General features: G+C 39.9%; 1 protein-coding gene across 2 annotated transcripts in view; it reads right to left on the minus strand.

The window, feature by feature from the left end:
• ADCY2 (adenylate cyclase 2) overlaps nucleotides 1-23,804 on the minus strand; it is a 164,175-nt gene that overhangs the window by 68,801 nt on the left and 71,570 nt on the right. For both annotated transcript variants that reach the window (XM_081951530.1, XM_081951529.1), the window contains exons 5-11: nucleotides 18,184-18,332; nucleotides 15,808-15,919; nucleotides 14,253-14,380; nucleotides 10,469-10,627; nucleotides 9,535-9,667; nucleotides 8,785-8,961; nucleotides 4,982-5,025 (exon numbers count right to left, since the gene is read on the minus strand). In XM_081951530.1, the coding sequence (XP_081807656.1) occupies nucleotides 4,982-5,025; nucleotides 8,785-8,961; nucleotides 9,535-9,667; nucleotides 10,469-10,627; nucleotides 14,253-14,380; nucleotides 15,808-15,919; nucleotides 18,184-18,332 (902 nt within the window). The remainder of the gene's footprint in view (nucleotides 1-4,981; nucleotides 5,026-8,784; nucleotides 8,962-9,534; nucleotides 9,668-10,468; nucleotides 10,628-14,252; nucleotides 14,381-15,807; nucleotides 15,920-18,183; nucleotides 18,333-23,804) is intronic.

The following is a 23,804-nucleotide window of genomic DNA, read 5'->3' on the forward strand; positions in this document are numbered from 1 at the left end:
AGGCATAATACAGGTTATGTAGACAGTAAACACAAGGTCAATCAAAATGGACTCAAATGTCTATATACCAATGCACAGAGCATGAGGAATAAACAGGGAGAATTAGAAATTCAAGTAAAAGAGGGCAGATATGATATTATTGCCATTACAGAAACTTGGTGGGATGAAACTGACAAATGGAACATACAGCTAGAAGGATTTAAATTATTTAAAAGAAATAGACCAAATAAAAGAGGAGGTGGAGTTGCACTATATATAAGAAATAACTATGTCTCTACAGAAATAGAGCACAACAATAATGAGAACTATCTTGAATGCATTTGGGTCAATATTAAAGGTTGTGGGGGAAATGACATTGCCATAGGTCTATACTACAGGCCACCCAACCAAGCAGAGGAAGAAGATGAACTTTTTGCTAGTCAGCTAACTAAGGTATGTAGGAAGCACACCACAATAGTAATGGGAGATTTTAACTACCCTGACATCAACTGGGAAACAAACTCTGCACCAAGTGGAAGATCCAACAGGTTCCTAACAAACCTAGCAGACAACTTTGTTTTCCAAAAAGTAGAGAAGGAAACAAGGGGATCAGCCATACTGGACTTAATTCTCACTAACAGAGAGGAAATGATAGAAGGTGTTGAAGTCATAGGAACCCTGGGGGCAAGTGACCATGCAATATTGGAATTCAACATTATCCAAACACAAGTAGTAGAACAAAGTCAAACTAGAGTCTTGGACTTTAAGAAAGCTAATTTCAATAAACTTAGAGAGAGCTTGGGAAAAATTCCATGGATGAGAATCCTCGAGGGGAAAACAACTCAAGAAGCTTGGGAAATTTTGAAAAATGAGATTAGAAAAGCCCAGTCTAACACAATACCAATGAAGAAGAAAAACAACAGCTCCCAAAAGAAACCAGCATGGCTGCATAAACAACTATCTGACAAACTGAAAGACAAAAAAAGTAAGTATAAAAAGTGGAAGGAGGGGGACATAACTAAGGCAGAATATCAGCAAATAGCCCGAGCCTGTAAAGATGAAGTGAGGAAAGCTAAGGCTCACAATGAAGAAAGGCTTGCCACAAAAGTAAAAATTAACAAAAAAAGCTTCTTCCAACATGTTAAAAACAAGAAAAAAGTTAAGGAAACAATTGGTCCATTGCTAGGAGAAAGTGGCAAGAAGGTGACAAGCAACAGGGAGAAAGCAGAACTATTTAACTCATGTTTTGCATCTGTCTTTACACAAAGGGATAAAACAGTCCAACCTATCAAAAGCAGCACCACAAAATTAGGAACACAAATTGAAATAGGGAAGAAAATGGTAAGTGAGCACCTGTCTACTCTAGATGAGTTCAAATCACCAGGACCGGATGGATTACACCCCAGAGTTCTGAAGGAACTAGCAGACGAGATCTCAGAACCACTGAATTATATCTTTCAGAGATCCTGGAACACCGGGGAACTACCAGAGGACTGGAAAAGAGCTGATGTGGTTCCCATCTTCAAAAAAGGGAAAAAATTAGATCCAGGAAACTACAGACCTATCAGCCTAACCTCAATACCAGGAAAGATTCTGGAAAAAATAATCAAGCAACGAATTTGCGAACACCTAGAAGCAAACAAAGTAATAGCCAAAAGCCAACATGGATTTGTCAAAAACAGATCATGCCAGACTAATCTTATTGCATTCTTTGATAATGTGACAAAATTAGTGGACCAGAGGAATGCCGTTGATATAGTTTACTTGGACTTCAGTAAGGCTTTTGATAAGGTAGACCATAACCTACTACTAGATAAAGTAGAAGAATGTGGGTTAGACAGCATCACCACCAGATGGATTGGTAACTGGCTGACCAACCGCACTCAACGTGTAGTTCTCAATGGAACTGCATCTACATGGAGGGAAGTATGCAGTGGAGTACCCCAAGGCTCTGTTTTAGGCCCAGTACTCTTCAACATCTTCATCAATGATTTGGATGAGGGAATAAATGGGGAACTCATCAAATTTGCAGATGATACCAAGCTGGCAGGAATAGCCAACACTCCAGAAGATAGGCTTAAGATACAGAAGGATCTTGACAAACTTGAACATTGGGCACTATCTAATAAAATGAAATTCAATGGTGAAAAGAGTAAGGTTCTACATTTAGGCAACAAAAACGGAATGCACAGGTACAGTATAGGTGATACCTTACTCAGTAGTAGTAACTGTGAAAGGGATCTTGGAGTCCTAGTGGACAACCATTTAAATATGAGCCAGCAGTGTGCAGCAGCTGCCAAAAAAGCCAACACAGTTCTAGGCTGCATCAACAGAGGGATAGAATCAAGATCACGTGAAGTGTTAATACCACTTTATAATGCCTTGGTAAGGCCACACTTGGAATACTGCATTCAGTTCTGGTCGCCACGATGTAAAAAAGATGTGGAGACTCTAGAAAGAGTGCAGAGAAGAGCAACAAAGATGATTAGGGGACTGGAGACTAAAACATATGAAGAACGGTTGCAGGAACTGGGTATGTTTAGCTTAAGAGAAAGAAGGACTAGGGGAGACATGATAGCATTATTCCAATATCTCAGAGGTTGCCACAAAGAAGAGGGAGTCAAACTATTCTCCAAAGCACCTGAGGGTAGAACAAGAAGCAATGGGTGGAAACTAATCAAGGAGAGAAGCAACTTAGAACTGAGGAGAAATTTCCTGACAGTGAGAACAATTAATCAGTGGAACAGCTTGCCTCCAGAAGTTGTGAATGCCCCAACACTGGAAGTCTTTAAGAAGATGTTGGATAGCTATTTGTCTGAAACGGTATAGGGTTTCCTGCCTAGGCAGGGGGTTGGACTAGAAGACCTCCAAGGTCCCTTCCAACTCTACTATTGTATTGTATTGTATTGTATTGTATGAAGATGTTGAAGAGTACTGGGCCCAAAACAGAGCCTTGAGGTACTCCACTGAATACCTCCCTCCATGTAGATGCAGTTCCATCGAGGACTACACATTGTGTGTGGTTGGTCAGCCAGTTACGAATCCATCTGCTGGTGATGCTGTCTAACCCACATTTTTCTACTTTATCAAGTAGTAGGCTATTGTCTACTTTATCAAATGCCTTACTGAAGGTAAATTATATTGATGGCATTCCTTTGGTCCACTAATTTTGTAATTTTGTCAAAGAATGCAATTGTTGTTGAATTGTTGCTAAGCAAACTTTCTGGATAATTAGCTTGACATAAAGCTATGACAGCTCTAGAAGATGTATTTTTATGGAGCTATAGATGTTAATGTATCCTTCACAATGAGTTGAGAAAATATTAAATACATTTTTATAATTGAAGAAACAAAACATGTCAATAAAGCTGAAGGATGATTCACTGCTGCTTGGGGCGGGGGCGGGGCTACCAATAATCAGGGCTCAATAGACTATGTGCAGATACATAATCCATATGTGTGACTCTCGAAGGATACGATGAAGACATTATTAGGTCATAAGGGTTACAGTACAGAGAATGCCACCTTTTTTATCAGCTTCCTTCCTTCTTAACAATTCTCATTTCTAATTTTTACTAGAGAAATAGTATGCTAATCCTATTGCAATTGTAGTGGGTAATCTCTTGACACTTATTGATTGGGCTCGTATGAGCTCTTGAATTTTCAAATACTTAAGGACAAAAGCCTAGCTTCTTTGAAGAAGAGAAAATGTTAGTTTCTGAAACTAAAATTTCAGGTAAATGACCTGACTGATTTCAGCAAAATCACCAGTGACAAAGAAGCTAAAGAAAGAGCTTCAGAGCAGAGTAAAAAAGGGAACATGAGAAATAGAGTGGAGGAAACTACTCAGAAAGAAAGAATGATAAAGAACTTGATAATATTTAAGACCAGAAGCCACAGAAGGGAAGGAGAAGAAAATCTGATTAACAGATAGGATAACTAAATAAAATACTGATCTGAAAAGCAGAATTAACTATGGTTGATGAAGAAATAGGGAAGATGAATCTGAAGCAACGAGGAGAACTAAAGAAAATAAAACCTATAGACTACTGTATAGTGAATGGAAGGACATGGTCTAACAAAGAAAGTAGCCAGAGAACACAGAACTCTATAGAGCCATGATGGAGAACCTATGGCACATGTGCCAGAGGTGGCACGCAGCACCCTCTCTGTGGGCAAGCGAGCTGTCTCCCCAGCTCAATTCTGACACGCATGTGCACACACCTCCCACCAACCAACTGGTCTTTGGGTCTCTGTCACACATGTGCAGTGGGCAGGGCATGGGAGGCAAAACGCACATGGGGGCATGCATGAATGCAGTGGAATGCGGGACAATGTGGGGAATCATGCACCATGCACAGGGACAAGGTGCGTGTGCAGAGCCCACATGAGGGCACATGCATGAGGACTGCGCAAGCATTGCATTTTGGGGGTTCAGACACGCCCTTTGGGCACTTGGTCCAGAAAACATTAGCCATCAATGCTATAGAGTAATTATTAAAGAGAGATATCCTATACATTATTAATATATATTTATATATATTTATTTATATTTATTAAATTTATAGACCGCCCCCTCTCCCCGAAGGGACTCCGGGCGGTAATACCATCATTACAATTCAATACCTTGTTTGAATTTCACATCTTAAACTATTTGGTACATGGTTTTAATGCTTTTAAAAGTCACATCAGTAACATTTTGACAAAATTTGAAAATAATTTCAAAATAGTTATTATAATTACTCAGTCTACAACGTATCTTTTGTTTTGCTGATGATTTCATTCTACCAACAAATTCCTATTAATAAAAAGATCTAATACATTACTTTCTTGCCTAAATTAAGCTGATGGGGTTTTATAATAATTGAATTATTTCATTTATCCTCTTACTTTAACAGTTATGCAAAATTATCATGGCTATCAAAATAAATCCTTGTGCAGAATTACTGGGTAAACTAGCATGGTTTCCCATGACACTGAAGTCTTTACAAGTTGCACATACCTTTCTCTACAACGCTGGAAATTATACTGACCCATAGGCATGTCCTAAGAGAGAGTAACAGAAAGTATTATCCAGATATATAGAACTATAGAATAGCTATTGGATTCAATGTAGAAGATTGCACTATAATGCAAACTATTTGCCCTTTTTTATATGTTTATTTAAAAAATTTAAAAGTAAGATTAAAACTTAATAAGAATTAATAATTAGAATACAGAAAAAGAAGCAGAAAAAAGAAAAGGACAAAGCCAAAAGTGCAGGAAAAGTAGTGCAGGAAAGACCCACATAGTTCTGATGTTTTGACAGCTGCCTCTGCCTTGGTCCTTTACCACATATGGGGTTTTGACAGTTGGCCCACATTTTTGGCGATTTGCAGCATTCCATAGTCACATGACCATGTTCTATGACTTTTTGCTGGAAACCGGCTTTTCCTTCACGTTTTTGGCAAAAAAATGCCCCATAGAAACAATAGGTTCACTTTACGACTGCTGCTTTGCTTAATCACCACAAAAAAAGACTCATAAAATCAGGTCACTTACGTAGGAGATCTGCTTTACAACACTCACAACCTATGATGGTAATGGGCAACTTGTATTGTAGTTGTAAGGTGAGGATTATATGTAGTGGTTTTTAAATGTTTTGCATAAGTAAAGGTAACGTAAGGTAAGTCTATGACAGCTAGAAAAGCACAGAAATCAAATATTTTACAGAAACTTGGCCTCTCTAGGCCTAGGTACTTTTTAGTCAGTTATTTTTTCATTATAATTCATTATTTATTTATTATAATTCTAATACATTTAACAATGGCAGTTCTCCACCCAATTTTCTGCAGGTAGCATATGGTATTATTTCAATAATGTAATATCACCTGAAGAAACAATGCCTAATTCTGGAGTTTATTAATTTAATAAAGGATAACGATGCTAAAAAGGCTGGTGGATTATTCTTAGGTGGGCCCTAAAAAATCAGGTTAATTAGTCCCCCAAACAGCCCCCCCAAAAGATATTATTTTCAGTAATGATACTGTCCCAATGGTGCAAATGAGCAAATGACTTAGCTGCTCCCCACGATTCCAAGTATCTAGTCATACGAACAGAGGCTCTTATTTTAGCTCCTTATAGGGCAGTGATGGCGAATCTTTATTGGCTCGCGTGCCATAAGTGGGGGGAGTACAGGGGGGGTCATGCGCAGGCGTGCAGCACCCATAATGCAATGTGCAACACACATCCCATGCGCATGCACGCATGACAGGCGCTCTCCCCATTTGTTGCATGATTTTTTCGCCCACCCCAGGCCCCAGAGGCTTTATAGGAGCCTGGGGAGGGTGAAAACAGCCACCCCTGCCCCCGGACTTCCGGTTTGCTTGTAGGGCTGGTTTAAGTCCTCCAGAGCCTTCAGGGGCCTTCAGGAGGAGAATTTCCGGTTTGCTCATAGGGCCGTTTTTTGCACTCCGGAGGCTTCAGGGAAGCTCCCAAAGCCTCCGGAGGGCCTCCGGGGGGTAGCTGGGGAGGCTGTTTTCGCCCTCCCCAGGCACCTCTAAAGCCTGTGGAGCCTGAGCAGGGCAAAAAATGGCTTTAAAAAAAGCTGAACTCAGCTGGCCAGCGCGCGCATGCTAGTGACAGGGCAATGCCTCGCGTGCCCTGACAAATGGCTCCGCATGCCACCTGTGGCACGCGGGCCATAGGTTCGCCATCCTGGTTCTAGGGTGTTTTGGGATCGGAAATAAATGTTTTTTTTAAAAAATATTTTTATTGTTTTTACATTTAAAACAGTGCAGCACAGCGAAGCCGTTATGACCATACAATCACATTATATACAGATAATCTCGTCCATTAGCTGTCAGCCTACTTAATACATTATCTATCCTTCTATCCAATCAGATTATTTACAATTTGTTCCAGTCTTGTCACCTTGTCTTATAACAATAATAAAGTCTGTTCCAGACTTCATAATATTCCAATTCCCCTTTATTTTTTAATTCGAGTGTGAGCCTATCTGCTTCTGCACAGGCCAAAATTTTCCTAATTATGTCTAATGCTGATGGGATATTTTCTTTTTTCCAATACTGCACATAGGTTATTCACACCCCAGTTAATACATGTATAATTAGATAGAACACATCTTTCTTATACCCCTCTGGTATTATGCCTAGGTGAAAAATTTCTGGTTTGAACAAACTTTGATCTCTCACCATTTGTTCCAGCCATGATTGTATCATTTTCCAATATCTTTTTGTCTCATTGCATGTCCACCACAGGTGCCTGGTGTTTTTTTGCACTTCCAACAATTTGGGGCCAAAATTTTAAACATTTTGGAGAGCCATGCTGGGGAAAGATGCCATCTATAGAAAATCTTGTACAGATTTTCCTTATAAGCCGTGGCCATTGTTAGTTTCCGATTAAGTGTCCAAAGTCTTTCCCATTTAGCCAATTCCACATTGTAACCAAATTTTTTGCCCATGCAACCATAGTTTCTTTAATATGTTCTTCCTCAAGTTTATATTTCAGCAGATACCTATACAATGCTTTGATCAACCTGTCTTCTGTCTCTGTCAGGAGCTTATTTAATATTGTGTATTCTATGGCAATGCCTTCCTTTTTCTTATCCTGTGCAAATCTCGATTGTATCTGTAGATAAGACCACCACTCTAGATATACCCCTTGTGATGCCAATTCTAGCCTGGTTTTTATCTCCCCCTGTTTATAATATCTCTTTGTATGTAACAATTTTTTCCATGTTAATTAAATTTGGGTGTATATATGCTTCCATCGTGGATAGCCAAATTGGTATTTCAATATAGTGGTCATGCTTAATTTTATTCCATACTAATATCAGGGACTGTCTAATGTAGTGTCTATGAAAATACTTATGTGCTGATCCTTTTTCATAGCATAGGAAGGCATGCCATCCTGCTTGGAAGGTCATGACCTTTCAATTTGAGTAATCTTTTATTTCTTAACATTATTCATTCTTTTATCCATGTTAGAATAGCTGCGGTATAGTAAAGTTCCCAGTCTGGTACGTCAAATCCTCCATTTTCCTTGGTATCTTGCATAGCTTTGAGTTTTATTCTTGATTCCCCCCCCCCCCCCCCCGCGATATAAATTTAGAGACCAATTGGTTCAAATTCTTTTTAAAAGCCTTTTTCTAATTTAATGGGAATATTCTGAAACAAAAAAAAAAAAAGAAATTTTGGTAGTACATTTATCTTTATGACCGCAATCCTACCCATCAGGGACAATTGTAAATTTTCCACCTTTCTAAGTCTTGCTTAGTTTTATTAATCAAATTAATATAATTGTCTTCTTTGATGGACACACACCTCGCTGTTAAATGTATACCTAAACATTTCACTTTTTTGATGATTTAAATACCCAATTTCTTCATTAAATCCTCTTTCAAGTCGGGTGTCATATTTTTAACCATTTTAGTATTTGTCATATTTATTTTCAGGCCTGCTACTTTCCCATACTCTGCCAATTCCTCAATAAGTTTCACATCAGACTTTAGATACTCTAAAACAAAAACTAAATTGTCCACAAAAGTCTGTAACTTAAATTGTTCCTTTTTAATTTCTAATCCCTTTGTATGTTCCTCTTTGCGCACATTCCTAGCTGGTTAAAAAACATCTGGTTAATCCTAGCTAAAACTTCTAGGGTTAATATAAACAATAGCTATGTTGTTGTGATGCTAAAAGGGCTGGTGGATTATTCTTAAGTGCCCCCCCACAATCAGGTTAATTAGTCCCCCAAACCACCCCCCAAAGATATTTTAGCTATTTAAAAATATACAGAAGCTAATACCATGGTGCTGATTTTGCCATTTTCAGTAATCATACTGTCCCGATGGTGCAAATGAGCAAATGGCTTAGCTGCTCCCCACGATTCCAAGTATCTAGTCATACGAACAGAGGCTCTCATTTTAGCTCCTTCTAGAGTGTTTCGAGGTCGGAAATGATATTGTGGGCTTTGTTTTTCTTCCTAATTTGAAAATATGTACAAAAGAGAAATGGGTGAAATCATTGACCACTTTCCTAGAAAACTGAATTTTTAGCCCAGTGTCTTATTTAATATTTTTCAGTATTAATTCCTCACTTTTCAGAACTATTCCAGTCAAATCTTCATCACTGACTGCTTGTAGATTATCAAACATAAATACTTCACTATAGAACAGTGATGGAGAACCTTTTTGGCACCAAGTGCCAAAAAGGAAGCACACACACTTATTTGGGCCGCAACCCAGAAGAGGAGCTGCTCAGGGGGCATGTGTAAGTGGAAAATAAACTTTTGGTTTTGGCCGCGCTCATGCACTCAAGACAATCAGCTGGCCGGCGCACGCGCTCCCACTGGAAAACGGAAGACCAGCTCTTCCAGTTTCCAGCACTACCACACACACAAAGGCCAGCTGATCGTCACAGGTGCATGTGCGCCAGAAACCTGGAAGAGGAATGGGCGATGCCACACATGCCAGGCGACATGGCTCCGCGTGCTACTTCGGGCACATGTGCCATAGATTCGTCATCACGGCTATAGAAGAAAAACAATGTTACTTACCTTAGGATTGATTATAAAGAAGGTTTTTACGTTGTGTTCCTTGAGGTATGAATCCCTTGCATCACCATCCCCTTCTTGCACTTTGTATGCTCCATTCAAGTGTGCCAAGGTGACTGAAGTAATGTGAACACGGCTGAAATTATGATTTATTTTAAAGTGACCATTATACAACATTAAGAAAGTAGCATTTATTTTCCTTTTAATTATAGCTGAGAATCATTTCCTCAAGATTTATATACATAACTATATAAGAAATGAGTAATAAGTAATGGAAATGCAGTAAATAACTCAAACTGAGATTTGATTCCAATGACGAGACTGTAACTAAGGCTTGCCGCTCTATGTGTCAGTGGTGGAAACATTTGAGTGGATTCCTTATGGGACATACAATGCCAGCTTGTTAAGGAAAAGACTCAGGAACTTTCCCCGTGTATATCATTTTTAATGTTTACCACATCTTACCCAATGTGATTCCTCTATTGTAATTTGACCCTCACACCCCAGCTGACTCTTGATGAAAGTCAAGCCCACTTTTAATCTGCACTTCAGAAAACATGATTTTTAATATTATAAATGCTTGCTGAACTTGCTAAACTGTGGGGACTGAGACACCAATAAATAATAGTTAATCTATTTAACGGAACATTAAATCTTAATATTTGAATGTAGCTTCAAGATCTTGGATCTGCCATGCATACATAGAACAGCACACAGGGCCTTCAAACACTATTCAGTTTCAGTAAATGGAAGAAATCTGTATTTGCAGTAGTTCAATTTGCAATACACTGAGTAAGTAGTATTTTTGGATTGATTAATATGTGCAAGCATGAACATAACTGCATAGTGTACTATTTTATGACCAAGTAACACCATAACAATCTCAAATTACCATCAGGATTATTCAAAATACATATAAATTAAATAATGATCTTACCCAGGAATTCCTCCAGCTTCCATGTGATTGGCCAGTGTTACATCATGTGACCACACATCATATTGCCATTTTTGGAGTCCAATCACACCGCAAAGGACATTCCCAGAGTGAACTCCCACTCTCATATTAATATCAACTCCAGTTGCATCTCTCACCTTCCTATTATTCAGAAACAATTCATGAAAGATGTTCAACATTAGTCTTTCAAAAGTCAAACCAATACCATACAATTTGCAATAGGCAACTCTAGAAATTTTATCAGATACGCACTTGCAAAAAAATTGAAATAAAACTATTTTAGCCATTTTAAGTGCTGATTTAATGTTTCTCTGATTAATATAAACATTTAAGTGTGTGTGTGTGTATTCTGGTGATTAGCAAAATGCAGAAAAGAAATAAAAAGCAGAAAAAACCTAAGGCAAGTGCTAATAAGGGAAATCTAAACATATCTAGTTTCTACCAACCCCGTTCGTGATAAGTTTTATTTTATTTATTTATTGCTTGTCTACCTTTGTGAACTATCCTTGTTTCCATCACACCCTTCAGCATTGCCTTTTGCCCCCCTCTCTTTTTCATGGTCTTATCAATTCTATCCAACCACAACTTTCTTCACGTACAACTTTCTATTCTGTGCATTTACTCTTCCTTCATCTATTTGTCTAGTTATTTGATCTTATTTTCTTCTCTCTCTACATCTGTCATTTCAATATACTTCTTTCATACCAATCACTCATTTTTATATTCAATTTACATTTATTATCCATTTATTCTTGATCACATCTCTTCTTCTATTACATATACTTTTTAAGTACAATAAATGTTCTCTTCCTATATCCCATTTCTTATCTATAAACAAATCCATAAAAAATTTGTCATTTCAGTCCTAGTATCAACACAAGTCCACTAAGGGTTATCTACCTTAACCCCAATCAAATAAACCTGCTTTATATCCTTTCCCTTTACTTCTAACAATCTTAATCTTTAGTCCACTCAAATAATGTTATAGAACTTGATTTCTTTTCATTTTTTTCTGTTTCCCCTTCTCATATGATTCTTCAAAATTTTATCAAGCCTTCTTTTGTTATCCAATGTAGACAAATTATCTAGCTCATTTTTTGGATTAGTGTTTGCATATCCCTTTTATTTATTAAGATATCAGCCAGTTTATTTTGAATGTCTAAGTTATCTTTTTACAGTCTAAGTTACAATCTTCCACAAATAATGTTTCCCATCAGTTGGCCTAATAGATACTAAACTCCACCATCCACTCTGGCTTTCTTTCATTAAGGTTTTCACATAATATTGGGTTTCATCTTTGTAAGCTGCCTGGAGTTATTGACTGTGAGTTGTGTGGCCATATAAATTTTCCCAAATAAATAATGCTTTCTATTCAATTTGACTATTCAATCCTGGCTTGCTAAATTTACATTTAGTTACAGCTCTTCCTTCTAAGAGATGGGTGCATAGATCTGTCGGCATTCACTGCCCTTATTGCTAAACCTTGTTCTGTTTCAGCACTGAAATGTTGTTTGCCTTTATAGATTTAAGGTGGGATAACCCATGATTGGTAAATTCACCTGGCATTACCAGATAGAAAAAAAATATTGTGGGAAAAATAACCACCAATTTATTTCACTGAGAGAGTTTGGCGTAGTGGTTAAAACACCAGGCTAGAAACTGGGAGGCCATGAGTACTAGTCAATATTACACAATATTTATTCCCAAATAACATTACAACAAAATTGTAAACCTTGCCAACCAATTAATTTTACCCACCAGCATGAAGGAAGAAGTGAAGTTCTATCTATCAGGACACAGCTTATTTAGCATTTCACTACATAATTAATTATTAAGAGAGTAGATCAAAATATGAAAACTCCCAAACTATTGTTTAATTTGCAATAAATTAGTTGTGTGAACCTTAGTTCCTGTGCTCCATTTCCCTCCCTAAATGTCACTTATCAGATCAGTTCAGGCTTATCAGAGTACAGGAATAGTGAACCATACAGCACCTACCAGTTAACTAAAGAATTTAGCCTGCAATTGGAGACTAATAAAAATGGACAAAGGAGCTTCATGGATAAACACCTTGATTAAGATTTGATTTCCTTTTTCTTATGACCTGCTTTATGAAATTCTTTTGTGTTAGTTTGTTTGGCACCATGAAAAAAAAGTATTTGGATTTCGAATGAATAGCAATGAGATTCTAGAGAAGTTTTTGCCTCCAGCCCTAACAGGAGAGAATCAGCACTGAACTAGGAGTTTCATTTTCTGCATATACAGTTACTGTTTAAAATACATTGTACCATTTTATAGCAGCCTCCCCACCCCCATTTCCGTGGATTAAAAAGGAAATAAGCAATATTCACCTTGGAGAGCAGGCATTCCTCTCCCACCCCCAACTCGGATGAGTTTGCCTGCCAAATGATAAATCTGCAGGGAAAAATTAAAGGGGAAAAATCCCCTTCTCTCCCATTTTTTTCAGGAATCCCTACCTATATTTGATTATTCTGAGCAGCTATTCTCAATAACTTGAACATTAAGATTAGATTGCATTGATAATTTCTAATTGCTTCTTCAGTAGCACCAAGATCATTTTCTCAATAGGAATTCATTTCAGAAAGTTCATGATGGTTACCTTTTAAAATACAAAGGAGGAAATGAGGGAATTAAATGTCCGTGGAAAAGCAGCAGCATTGCATTTAATTTGTACATTAGCACAAATTAACTTTACATCTAATCCACAGAGTTAAGACAAAACTGTTGATTGCACAACAAACATTTGGAATGGGTAACATGCTTAATGGGACATCTGATAGCCTGAGCTTTGGCTATGTAGGGGGCACCTAGCAATTGTTAACAGCTGTAATTAAAACTGTGAATTTCTTCATGAATTTAAAGAGAAATAACTTCAGAGACAGAGGTAGTCTTCACAAGTTATCTCCTGGGCAGTTTTATATCGCACATTCATTTAAGAAACTGTTTTATTAACCATGTGTCATTTAGAATGTGACTGATTCTTCAGATGCTTCTCAGCCACCCAGATGCACCTTGCAGGGGAGAGGAATGGCATAAAAATGTAATAAATAAATAAATAAATAAGCAACAAACAAACAAACAAACAAACAAACAAACAAACAAATAAATAAATAAATAGGAGTGTTGACAGAAGACAGGGTGATCCATCCTCTTTTGCTGCCCTCCATATGCAGGGGGAAATTGTGTACTGTGGAGTGCTTCCTATAGTTGTGGATTTTTTTTAATTACTGGTGACCGCTACATATTTCAAAGAAGTGTGATCATTCCCACTACACTGAATGCAGCCAAATTTATACCAAGCTTTTTTCGCAGAACACTTTCATGCCATGACTTTTTTTCCACATTCCACATCAAATAAATGTGCCTCCAGAGATCAGGGTTTGTTTTTGTTCACTCTGTATAATTTTAAATAAATACATTTCTCTTTTGTTGTTAAAAGACTGATATTCTCCTATTCTAAATTCTGCTGCATTGTAATGTTTTAAGGCTTATATTTTAAAACTTACACTTTTGGTAACCTTAGGAGCCCTTTTTGTGCCTGAATAACATAATTAAACTTTAATATCCTTCATTGCCATAATTTCAGGACAAAAAAATGCAAGCCTCTCAATTAGATTGAGTTTAAAATATTGAACTAAAAATTAGAATTTGGGAAAGAGATGTGGAATAAACCTTTTATTGTTTCATATTTTTTAAAGAAAGGAGTATTTTATACATTTTAAATATATAAAAAATATTTACTCACTTTATAGCTTCACACATATCCAGTCCCATTTTCACACAATTCTTGGCATGGTTTTGTAGTGATATTGGAAGGCCAGACACACAGTAGTAGCAGTCTCCTAAGATTTTAATTCTCATACATTCGTTTTCCTTTAAAAAAAAAAAGGGGGGGGGAAGAGGGGAAACAGGGATGAGGGAATCAGTTAGGAGACAGTCAAGGCAGCAACATAAAGCTTATCAGTAAAACTGCAGAACTTGATGCACCTGATTGTGTCAATTGTATTCCATCTAAAAATACAGAGATGACTGGACCAGAATGTTTATAGCTGAAATAAACTCCAGAGCTCTCTGCTTCCCCATTTCCAGTGACCTACTTTTTCTGAGTTATAAAATCAGAAGCAAGCTCAATCAATGTTGTCTCCAAACTCCCAGGGATTTAAAGCAAACACTCCTTCTTAATGGCACCAAATTAGACAGGTCCTTTGGGAATAGACTTGAAATTTTAACACAGGATATTTGTTACCATCCCTATTTGAGCATTTGCAGGAATACTGGCACTTTCTAAGCTGTAATACTATACTGTTACTTTGCTAATTTCTTTTATGGGATAAAAGTAGTTCTTTAAATGAAATATGAACATTACTTTAAGTCATTCAAAATTTCATTGTTCCTCTAGGGACCCTTGACACATTTAGTAATGTTTGGGGAGATGCCCAAAAGACAGCTTATTCACCATAGTTCTTCTTATTCTGCTATTCTCCATAACAAAGAAACCAGGGAAGCAAACCAGGGCATGCTCTGAATTCACTATTCAACAATCAGCTGATGTGGGAATGCACATGCACATCTAACTGCTGTGTCATGGAAAATTCCTTATGCCAAGACAAGGAGACATCAAGGAGATATCTAAGATGCACCAGTTCCTCTAAGATACTTGGTTTTTTGCAATGCAACTTTAAATGGTAAAGCCTAAATTTTGATAGAATTTAAATGAATAATCTGGCTGTCAGACTTTATAGAAGAGTGGCAGAGTAGGCCAGTCAAAGAGGAGAAACCAAACTCTGGAACATATGCTGCATCTGTGACTCAATCAGGATGATAAAGATTATGAAAACTATTGTTGTTATTCAACAAACTGAGCCTTAGAGTAATGAGTGATATTTCTAGGACTCAAAAACATTGCCTTGCAACACCAATATATACCTGCATATAAATAATGAACAATTCAAAGTGAAGAGCCGTGTAACAGAACAAAGGGTTTTTCTTCCAGGTCCTCAATAAAATATTACTGCATTTAATGCATAAATTGTATTTTTTATTATTTTCAAAATTTTATACTGTTTTGTCCTCATTTTTGTGAAATGGAGGTGTTATAATTTATTTTCTTCCTCCTTATGCCAGGATGTGACAAAAACAACTATTTCAAAAGAGGCACCTGCATTTTTAGGAAAGCATTTTTGGAGGCTGCGAGGAAGCAGAATCCAGGAAAGGCTCATGCTATTGTTACCTATTATGGTTATAAAAATACAGTGGCAACATTATAGTATTAGCCATGAACAAAACTAATACATACTTACTTTTGCAATTTGATCAAACTTGCCAAAGAGTTCATTCAGCATATGCACCAGTTCTCCAGGGGAGCAATCACTAGCCAAGCGAGTAAATCCTACAATATCGGCATATAAAATGCTGCACATAAAAGAATTTAGCATTGTTGATTTTTTTTTCAAGTTAAAAAACAATATTTTATCTTAACATTCATTTAATAGAACCAGGAATGGGGAATGTTCCAAATATCTTATCAGAAACAAACACATTTAGCCACCAACAATTTTTCGCAAGGGATTTCCAAAGAGCAAATTTACACAGCTATTTTTAGTGGATTGGTCATGTGTGTGATGATTTTATCCCAGACATTGAAAACTATTCTGGCAGGCCTCCAGCATTCATCAGGCTTCATCTAGACTTTATGCCAATTAAAGTCTCTTTTCACTGGCACTTCTAATGGTACTCCTGCAGAGGCTGAAGGCATCTCCATACAGTCACTGCTTCCATTTTCCAAAACCTCAGAAGTAGTTTGAAGGGGACTGATGGTTCTTTTTATTTTAATGTTAAGAATAAGGGGCAAAAAGCACAATCCCACCTTAGGTGTTTGATCCTATAGTAACAAAAATCTTCTCACCCCTATTTCATGCTAATGTAGACCTATCAATCTGGTCTGCAAAAATCTGAATAACCACCAGACTACAACAAAGAATAGTATGGCCACCTAGCTATAAAGAAAAAATGGAGTGGAATGGGTGTGGAATGAGTCAACAACCTGGCGTTTTGCAAACTTGGAAGCAACTGACAAAACTCATCTCAGTTTTTCCCGTGTTGTTTCCTTGGTTCCTAAAAGGTAGCTGCTGGAAGGCTATTAAGTGTTGTGGTCTGTCAGCCACCGGCCCCTCCAGCAGCCAAATCAGATGAGGAGGCAGCATGAGAGTCAGGGTCAGCATCAAGGCAACCTGAGAGCTCCGAAGGGGAAGAGGGAATGGAGCTGGCAGAATGAGAAACAGAGGCGGAACCTGGGCCATCTGTCAGCCCTCAGATGGAGAGTCAACAGGCTCCAGGTCTGGAGATGGCTGATGAGGAAGAGGAGGAACAGCTGGGTCCAGTGCCTGACGTGTGGTTGTGCAGAAGGCAGAGGAGAGGAGAGCAGTGGAAATCTGTGGGCCAATCCTTGGGAAGGAAAAGCCACTGCTGCTAGTGAAGCCCCACCCTAGCTCTGGGAATGAAAGGCAGGGGGGCAGAGATTAATAGGTGTGGCAGACAACTATTCATCTCCCAGCCAGATGGATTTGTTAGCCTGCAGTGACAGAAACTTTTTGCCGGGGCTGCTGGCGCTCCTAATGAAGGAATCTTTGAATTAACTTCATAGGGCTTGTCGGGTTTGGGGAGCTGGGTCAGAACATTAAGGAAGATTAAGGAAGCAAAGTGAGAAGATAGCTTTCCGTTTCCTAGTCCTACACATAGGAGTTAAGAAGAATGCATGTCTCCAACTTCCTCCAAAACTGTACACTTTCCAGCAATTTCAATCCAGTGTATAAACTGCGCCATACATAAATCATACCAGCTTTTCAAATTCGCTAAATGTCACAAGAATGCAGAGCTTTAAATGTTATAGAATCACTATTCTACTGTTTCCCCATTACTTCTACTATGAGCTCGGAATGTGGCTGATATGGTCAAACCTGATTATTCCATTTATTTCTAATGACAGCTCACCATATCCTTGTGACAGAGACACATTCTAGCTTTGCTGTCTTGAAAATCAGCTGAATTTGGGTTAGTTAATCAAACTGACTGAAGCCATACCATCAGCTAACTTATTCTTTTTACATTCTGTATCTCCCATAAAACCATAATTTCAGCCTACAGGGTGCATTTTAATTTGATATCCCAACTAAATTCAGTTTTTTCCAAAAATAAATTTGTTGAAGTTTTACTGCTGACGTTTTACTGTACATTTTCACAATGTTACATGTTAACTATCTTATTTATATGCTTTTGCATTAGTATCAGAGAAAGAAGAGAAAAAAAATGAGCTAATTGCTAATTTTACATTAACGAAGAAAATACTAATTTTGGTGCTACTGCCACCAATGTATTTATTTATTTAAAATTTATTGGCCATCCACCTTATCATAGGGTAAGACTGGGTGGCTTACAGTCATTAGAATATGTTTATACATATGTATCGCAGTACATTAAAACATAAACAAATTAAAATTAAAACATTAAAATTGAAGGACAGGTGGGGATGGCCGGGGCAGAGTGGAGGGAAGTGGGATAAATTGTTACTTGATCAACCACCTCCATTGTGCTGTTCCCCCATTGGGACCCCAAGCCATTGGGGCCCAGAGCCCTATGAAAGGATAAGATCAAAACAGTTCCAAGAACTGTTACAATACCTTACATTGGTGTGTCTTTTGACATACAAATTGTGAAAGTTGTTTGTACTTTCCAGCTGGCCTGCTTTGGGTCCTTGTAATCTTTGAATGATCTCAGCTTTCATTTCCATGGCTATGTGAGCAGGAAGCAGAGAAAGCAGAAGACGTTCCTGGTTTTGAAAATAAAAGACAAAAAAGTCCAGGCTTCCACAATTTTAAATAAGAAAAAATTGCTAAGGAAAACCATAATTTCTCCAGGGATGCTTGGGGCAAAACAGTAAGTGATGTACTATCATTTGTAGGGCTGACTAAAACATTTGAAAGCGGTTCACTAGGGCTTGCTAAGCATTTTAGCCAAACGATTACACCCCTTGAAATATTAAAATAGTCACATCCTTTGAAGTTCATGTGGCTCCTTTAAAGGCTAGCTCCAGTTTATTAGTTTATTGATATACTGTAGTCACAGACAATATTTCTGCTGGGACTACCAGAGAAACTGCAGTTAGATACAACCTTGGAAGAAACTATAACAGCCTTGCAACAGCCAAAAATACTTTAATGTTGAAGAATGGCATATGCTTTGCAAAGCTCCTTTTTTCAATCTTTTGCAAGGTCTAATCATTTATAATCTTCCCTCCATTTTTCTTCTGTAAAACACAGACAGAGGGAATGTAACCTTCTGTAGAAGACTGACTGGAGGAGCAACTTTGCAAATCTTTCTACTCTAATAATTTGGAAGAAAAAGGGAAACAAAAGCAGTCATAGAAGGTAGAGGAAAGGGTGAGTATGTGGACACACATTCACAATATTTCTAAACTTTATGTTATCAATCAGAACTTTTGCTTCCAAATAAATTTTATCCAAAAGCAAAACATAAGGGACTTGTCCTTTAGATGGTTACCATAAATGTACATAATAATATTGTATTGCTGGATCAGGATAAGACTCATTTTAATACAATCCTTATTCCTCATAAGGATCAACCAGATGTCTTTGAGGGACTCACATCATATTCTGCTCTCTACTGTTCCCCTGAACGGGCATTGAGGCATACTGCTCCAAACTGCAGCTGAAATAGAGGCATTGATAACCTGTCCAGGATGAGTGGATCTAATCTTCTTTTAAAGCCATTCAATTTATTGGCATCATCATGTTTTATGGCAACGGATCTCACATTTTAATTCTATGTGTGAATTAAGCCATGAATATCTTAGGTTCAGTCCAATAAAAGCAACACTTGAAAATCTTCCGTTCAGGTTCATGTAGTCACATTGCGAAAGTGTTAAATCAGGGGACCTGGCCATTAATTCAGGCTACTTAGGAGATGCCAATTTGGGTTGACATTTTGCATCCAGATTTGAGCAGCACAGACAGCAATTGGTAGATTGATATGATTCTCAGCACAGTTCCTGGTCCCAGGGAATGACCCTGTTTTGGGTTTAAAAGGGTGATTTTTCTTCTTTACTTTGTAGTTTTTCTGCAGAAGGGAATTGCTGAAGGTACTGAAAACTGTCATGGTCCACATGGAAGAGGAGAGAGATTTCTCATTTGGAGAAAGAGAAGCCTCTGCCAAAGCTCTGGGAAAGAAGCTATTAAAATGTCTCCAATGGAATAACCGAGACCTGGTTGGGCCACGAGGGTGGTTTACCCCTCGTGGAAATGTGCCCGCCAGGTTATCGAGCATTTCACCAGCCTCGGGCCCAGGGAAGGGGCGGCGGGGTAGCAGTGATTATCCGGGAAGACTTAGAGCCGAGAGAGTTCACTGTGCCACAGACATCCGGGTGTGAATCCCTTGTCGTGAGATGGGGCCCAGGGAGGCAGTTGGGCCTGCTGATAGTATACCTGGCTCCTCGCTATACGTCAGCGGCCCTGCCTGAACTCCTCGAGCTGATCTCATCGGTGGCGGTTGAGACCCCCAAACTTTTAGTGATGGGGGATTTTAATCTGCCGTCGATGGGAGAAGCGTCTGAGGGGGTTCGGGAGTTCATGGCTTCCATGACAGCCATGGACCTGACCCAGTTAATTCAGGGCCCTACTCACGAGGGAGGCCACACGCTGGACCTTGTCTTTGTCTCTGGCCAGTGGACGAGTGATCTGGGAATAGGGGATCTAGCCATTATTCCCCTGTCATGGTCGGATCACTCACTTCTCCGGCTTGACTTCCCTGGTGCTACCCCCCACCGCGAGGAGGCGGAACCGGAAGGCATTAGATGGTTCCGCCCCAAGCGCATGATGGAACCAGATAGGTTCCAGACGGAGCTTGGGCCACCTCCTGTGGATCTGACCCGACCCCGAGTAGAGGACCTGGTGGACGCATGGAATAGTGCGACTACCGGGGCCCTAGACCGGGTGGCGCCTTTGCGGCCTCTCCTGCGGCGACGAACCACCCTGGCCCCTTGGTTTACTGAGGAGCTAAGGGTGATGAAATGCCACAAGAGACGCCTAGAGAGTCGTTGGAGATCCTCCCGTTCCGAATTTGACCGAGCACAGGCACGAGCCTATTTGAGGACGTACCTTGTGGCATTAAGAGCAGCCAAACGTCAACATTGTGCCGCTCTTATTGCGTCCGCAGATAACCGCCCTGCCGCCCTGTTTCGGGTGACTCGCTCCCTCTTGTTTGAGAGACCGCGGGAAGCCCCTTTACAGGGCAGAGCAGAGGAGTTTGGGAAATATCTACAGGACAAAGTCGCTCAAATCCGGATGGGATGGGCCCCTTTCAGTGGTCCAGTAGAGACGCCCGTGGCGAGTCTTGAGGGACCGCTTTGGGAGGAGTTTGACTCGGTTGCCATCGAGGATTTGGACAGGTTGCGTGGACGTCTGCGACCCACCACATGTTTATTGGACCCGTGTCCCTCCTGGCTTGTACTGGCATCCTGGGAGGTTACGCGCGACTGGCTCCTGGGCCTAGTGAACGCCTCGTTGGGTGAGGGGTCTCTACCGGCCGCCTTGAAAGAGGCGGTGGTGAGGCCCCTGCTCAAGAAGCCTTCCCTGGACCCAACGGACCTAGTCAATTATCGTCCTGTCTCCAACCTTCCTTTTTTAGCGAAGGTTGTAGAGAGTGTGGTGGTACAGCAGTTCCCACGTCACCTGGAGGAAAATGATTATCTAGACCCGCGCCAGTCCGGCTTCCGACCCGGGCACAGCACGGAGACGGCCTTGGTCGCATTGGTTGATGATCTCTGGAGGGCCAGAGATAGGGGTTGTTCCTCTATCCTGGTCCTATTAGATCTCTCGGCGGCGTTCGATACCATCGACCATGGTATCTTGTTGCACCGGCTAGAGGGGCTGGGAGTCAGGGGCACCGTCTTACGGTGGTTTGGCTCCTACCTCTCTGACCGGACGCAACGTGTGTTGGCAGGGGAGCAGAGTTCGACCCGGAGGTCACTCACATGTGGAGTGCCACAGGGATCGGTGCTCTCGCCTCTCCTGTTCAACACATACATGAAACCGCTGGGCGAGATCATCCGTGGTTTTGGGGTGGGATATCATCTGTATGCTGATGATACTCAGCTATACATTTCCACCCCGAACCACCCCAATGAGGCCGTCGAAATGATGTCCCGGTGTTTGGAGGCCGTACGGGTCTGGATGGATGGCAACCGACTAAAACTCAACCCTTCCAAGACGGAGTGGCTGTGGCTTCCGGCCCCCCGGTTCAACCAGGTGCTTCCATCTCTGGCCATTGGGGGTGTGCAACTAGCCCCCATGGAACAGGTGCGCAATTTGGGCGTCCTCCTAGATGCCCGGCTGTCCATGGATGACCATGTAACAGCCGTGGCAAGGGGGGCGTTCCATCAGGTCCGCCTGATGCGCCAATTGCGCCCCTTATTGGACCGGGATGCCCTACGCACAGTCACCCATGCGCTAGTGACGTCTCGCCTGGACTACTGCAATGCTCTCTACATGGGGCTTCCCTTGAGATGCACTCGGAGACTACAGTTGGTCCAGAACGCGGCCGCGCGGGTGATTATGGGGAGGACTAGATACTCCCCTGTAACACCTCTCCTGCGCGAGCTGCACTGGCTTCCTGTGGTCTACCGAGTGCGTTTCAAGGTTTTGATTATGATCTTTAAAGCGCTTCATGGCACAGGACCTAGTTACATGCAGGATCGCCTCCTGCCCCACACATCCCTATGACCAATTCGCTCACACAGAGAGGGACTTCTCCGAGTGCCGTCCGCCAAACAGTGTCGGGGGGCGACACCCAGGAGCAGAGCCTTCTCTGTGATGGGCCCAGCCCTGTGGAATGACCTCCCCCGTGACATCAGGATTATTTCCGATCTCCGCTCCTTCCGTGTACAGTTGAAGACCCACCTCTTTCAATTATCTGGCCTGGCTCAACCGTAATTTTTCGTATTCCTCCTGACTGTCTTTTTTAAATTTTAAATTTTTATTGTATGGGTTTTTTATTATTGGGGTATGTTAATGGTTTTAATTGTCTAAATGTTGTAATCTATTACCTCCTCCGTGCATGTATGTCTTTGTATATATGTATGTTTATGTGTTTGTACACACGTGTTATGTTTTATATGTTCTAGTGTACGCCGCCCCGAGTCCTGCCTGGAAAGGGAGCGGCTAATAAATTCAAATTTATTATTATTATTATGGTCATGTGTGTACAGAAACAATATCACTCATCATGTTCAATAAAACCAGTATACACTAATGCAGGGGTATCCAAACTTGGGAACTTTAAGACTTGTGGACTTCAACTCCCAGAATTCCCCAGCCAGCATGGCTGGCTGGGGAATTCTAGGAGTTGAAGTCCACAAGTCTTAAAGTTCCCAAGTTTGGACACCCCTGCACTAATGTATTGTATTACACTAGATCTAGGAAGACACAATTCACGTCCACCCAAAGCCATGGAAGGTACCCTGGATGACTTTGGGCTAGACACTCTTTCTCAATCTATCTTATATTGTTTTAGGGGAAAAGAGTGGGTGCTTGAATTGTCTTGACTCCTTGGACAAAATATGGTATTTAAATTGAATCAATGATTGACAGTTCTCCTCAAAACATGCCCCTATTAATGCATTTGATAAGACATTAAGGGCACTTCCTTCCTCAGAAACATGTTTCCTGCTTTCTGTTGCATTGTAAGCAGGTCATAGAAGTGATACTACAAACAAAGGCAATATTTGTCAGAGATTAGATCTCAATTTTTGTTCTTCTGAGATTTTTTTCAATGAGAGAACATACAACAGGCTGTGTTTACAAATAATACATGATAAAGCATTGGTCTACCTATTTATTCTATTTATTCTCCATATTTATTCTCCTTATTAAGCAAAAATACTTTCTCTCTCTCAGGAACATCATTTTCTTTAGAACCAAAGCACAACTCTGACACAAAGGCCAACAAATTTCCATGTATCAGTGCTAATTCATTTGTCATAATTGGATCAGTCATCACATTAGGAAAACTATTTATTTGTGTGAGTAATGCAATTCTTTAAGCTTTCACAATAGTGAAAGCTGAAACATATTAATTAATTAATTTGTTCCCCTTTTACACTCTGCTGTCATATCATAGCACAGATCTTCTACCTGCCATGTTTCAGCCACACAAGTCTCCCCTTTCTTAAATAATGTTCTACAATCTGCCTTGCTGCCACTAATGCTTACAATTCTCTTAAAGTTTA

This window comes from Natrix helvetica (genome assembly GCF_964273705.1).
Source record: "Natrix helvetica genome assembly, chromosome: 4".
Classification (NCBI taxonomy): domain Eukaryota; kingdom Metazoa; phylum Chordata; class Lepidosauria; order Squamata; family Natricidae; genus Natrix; species Natrix helvetica.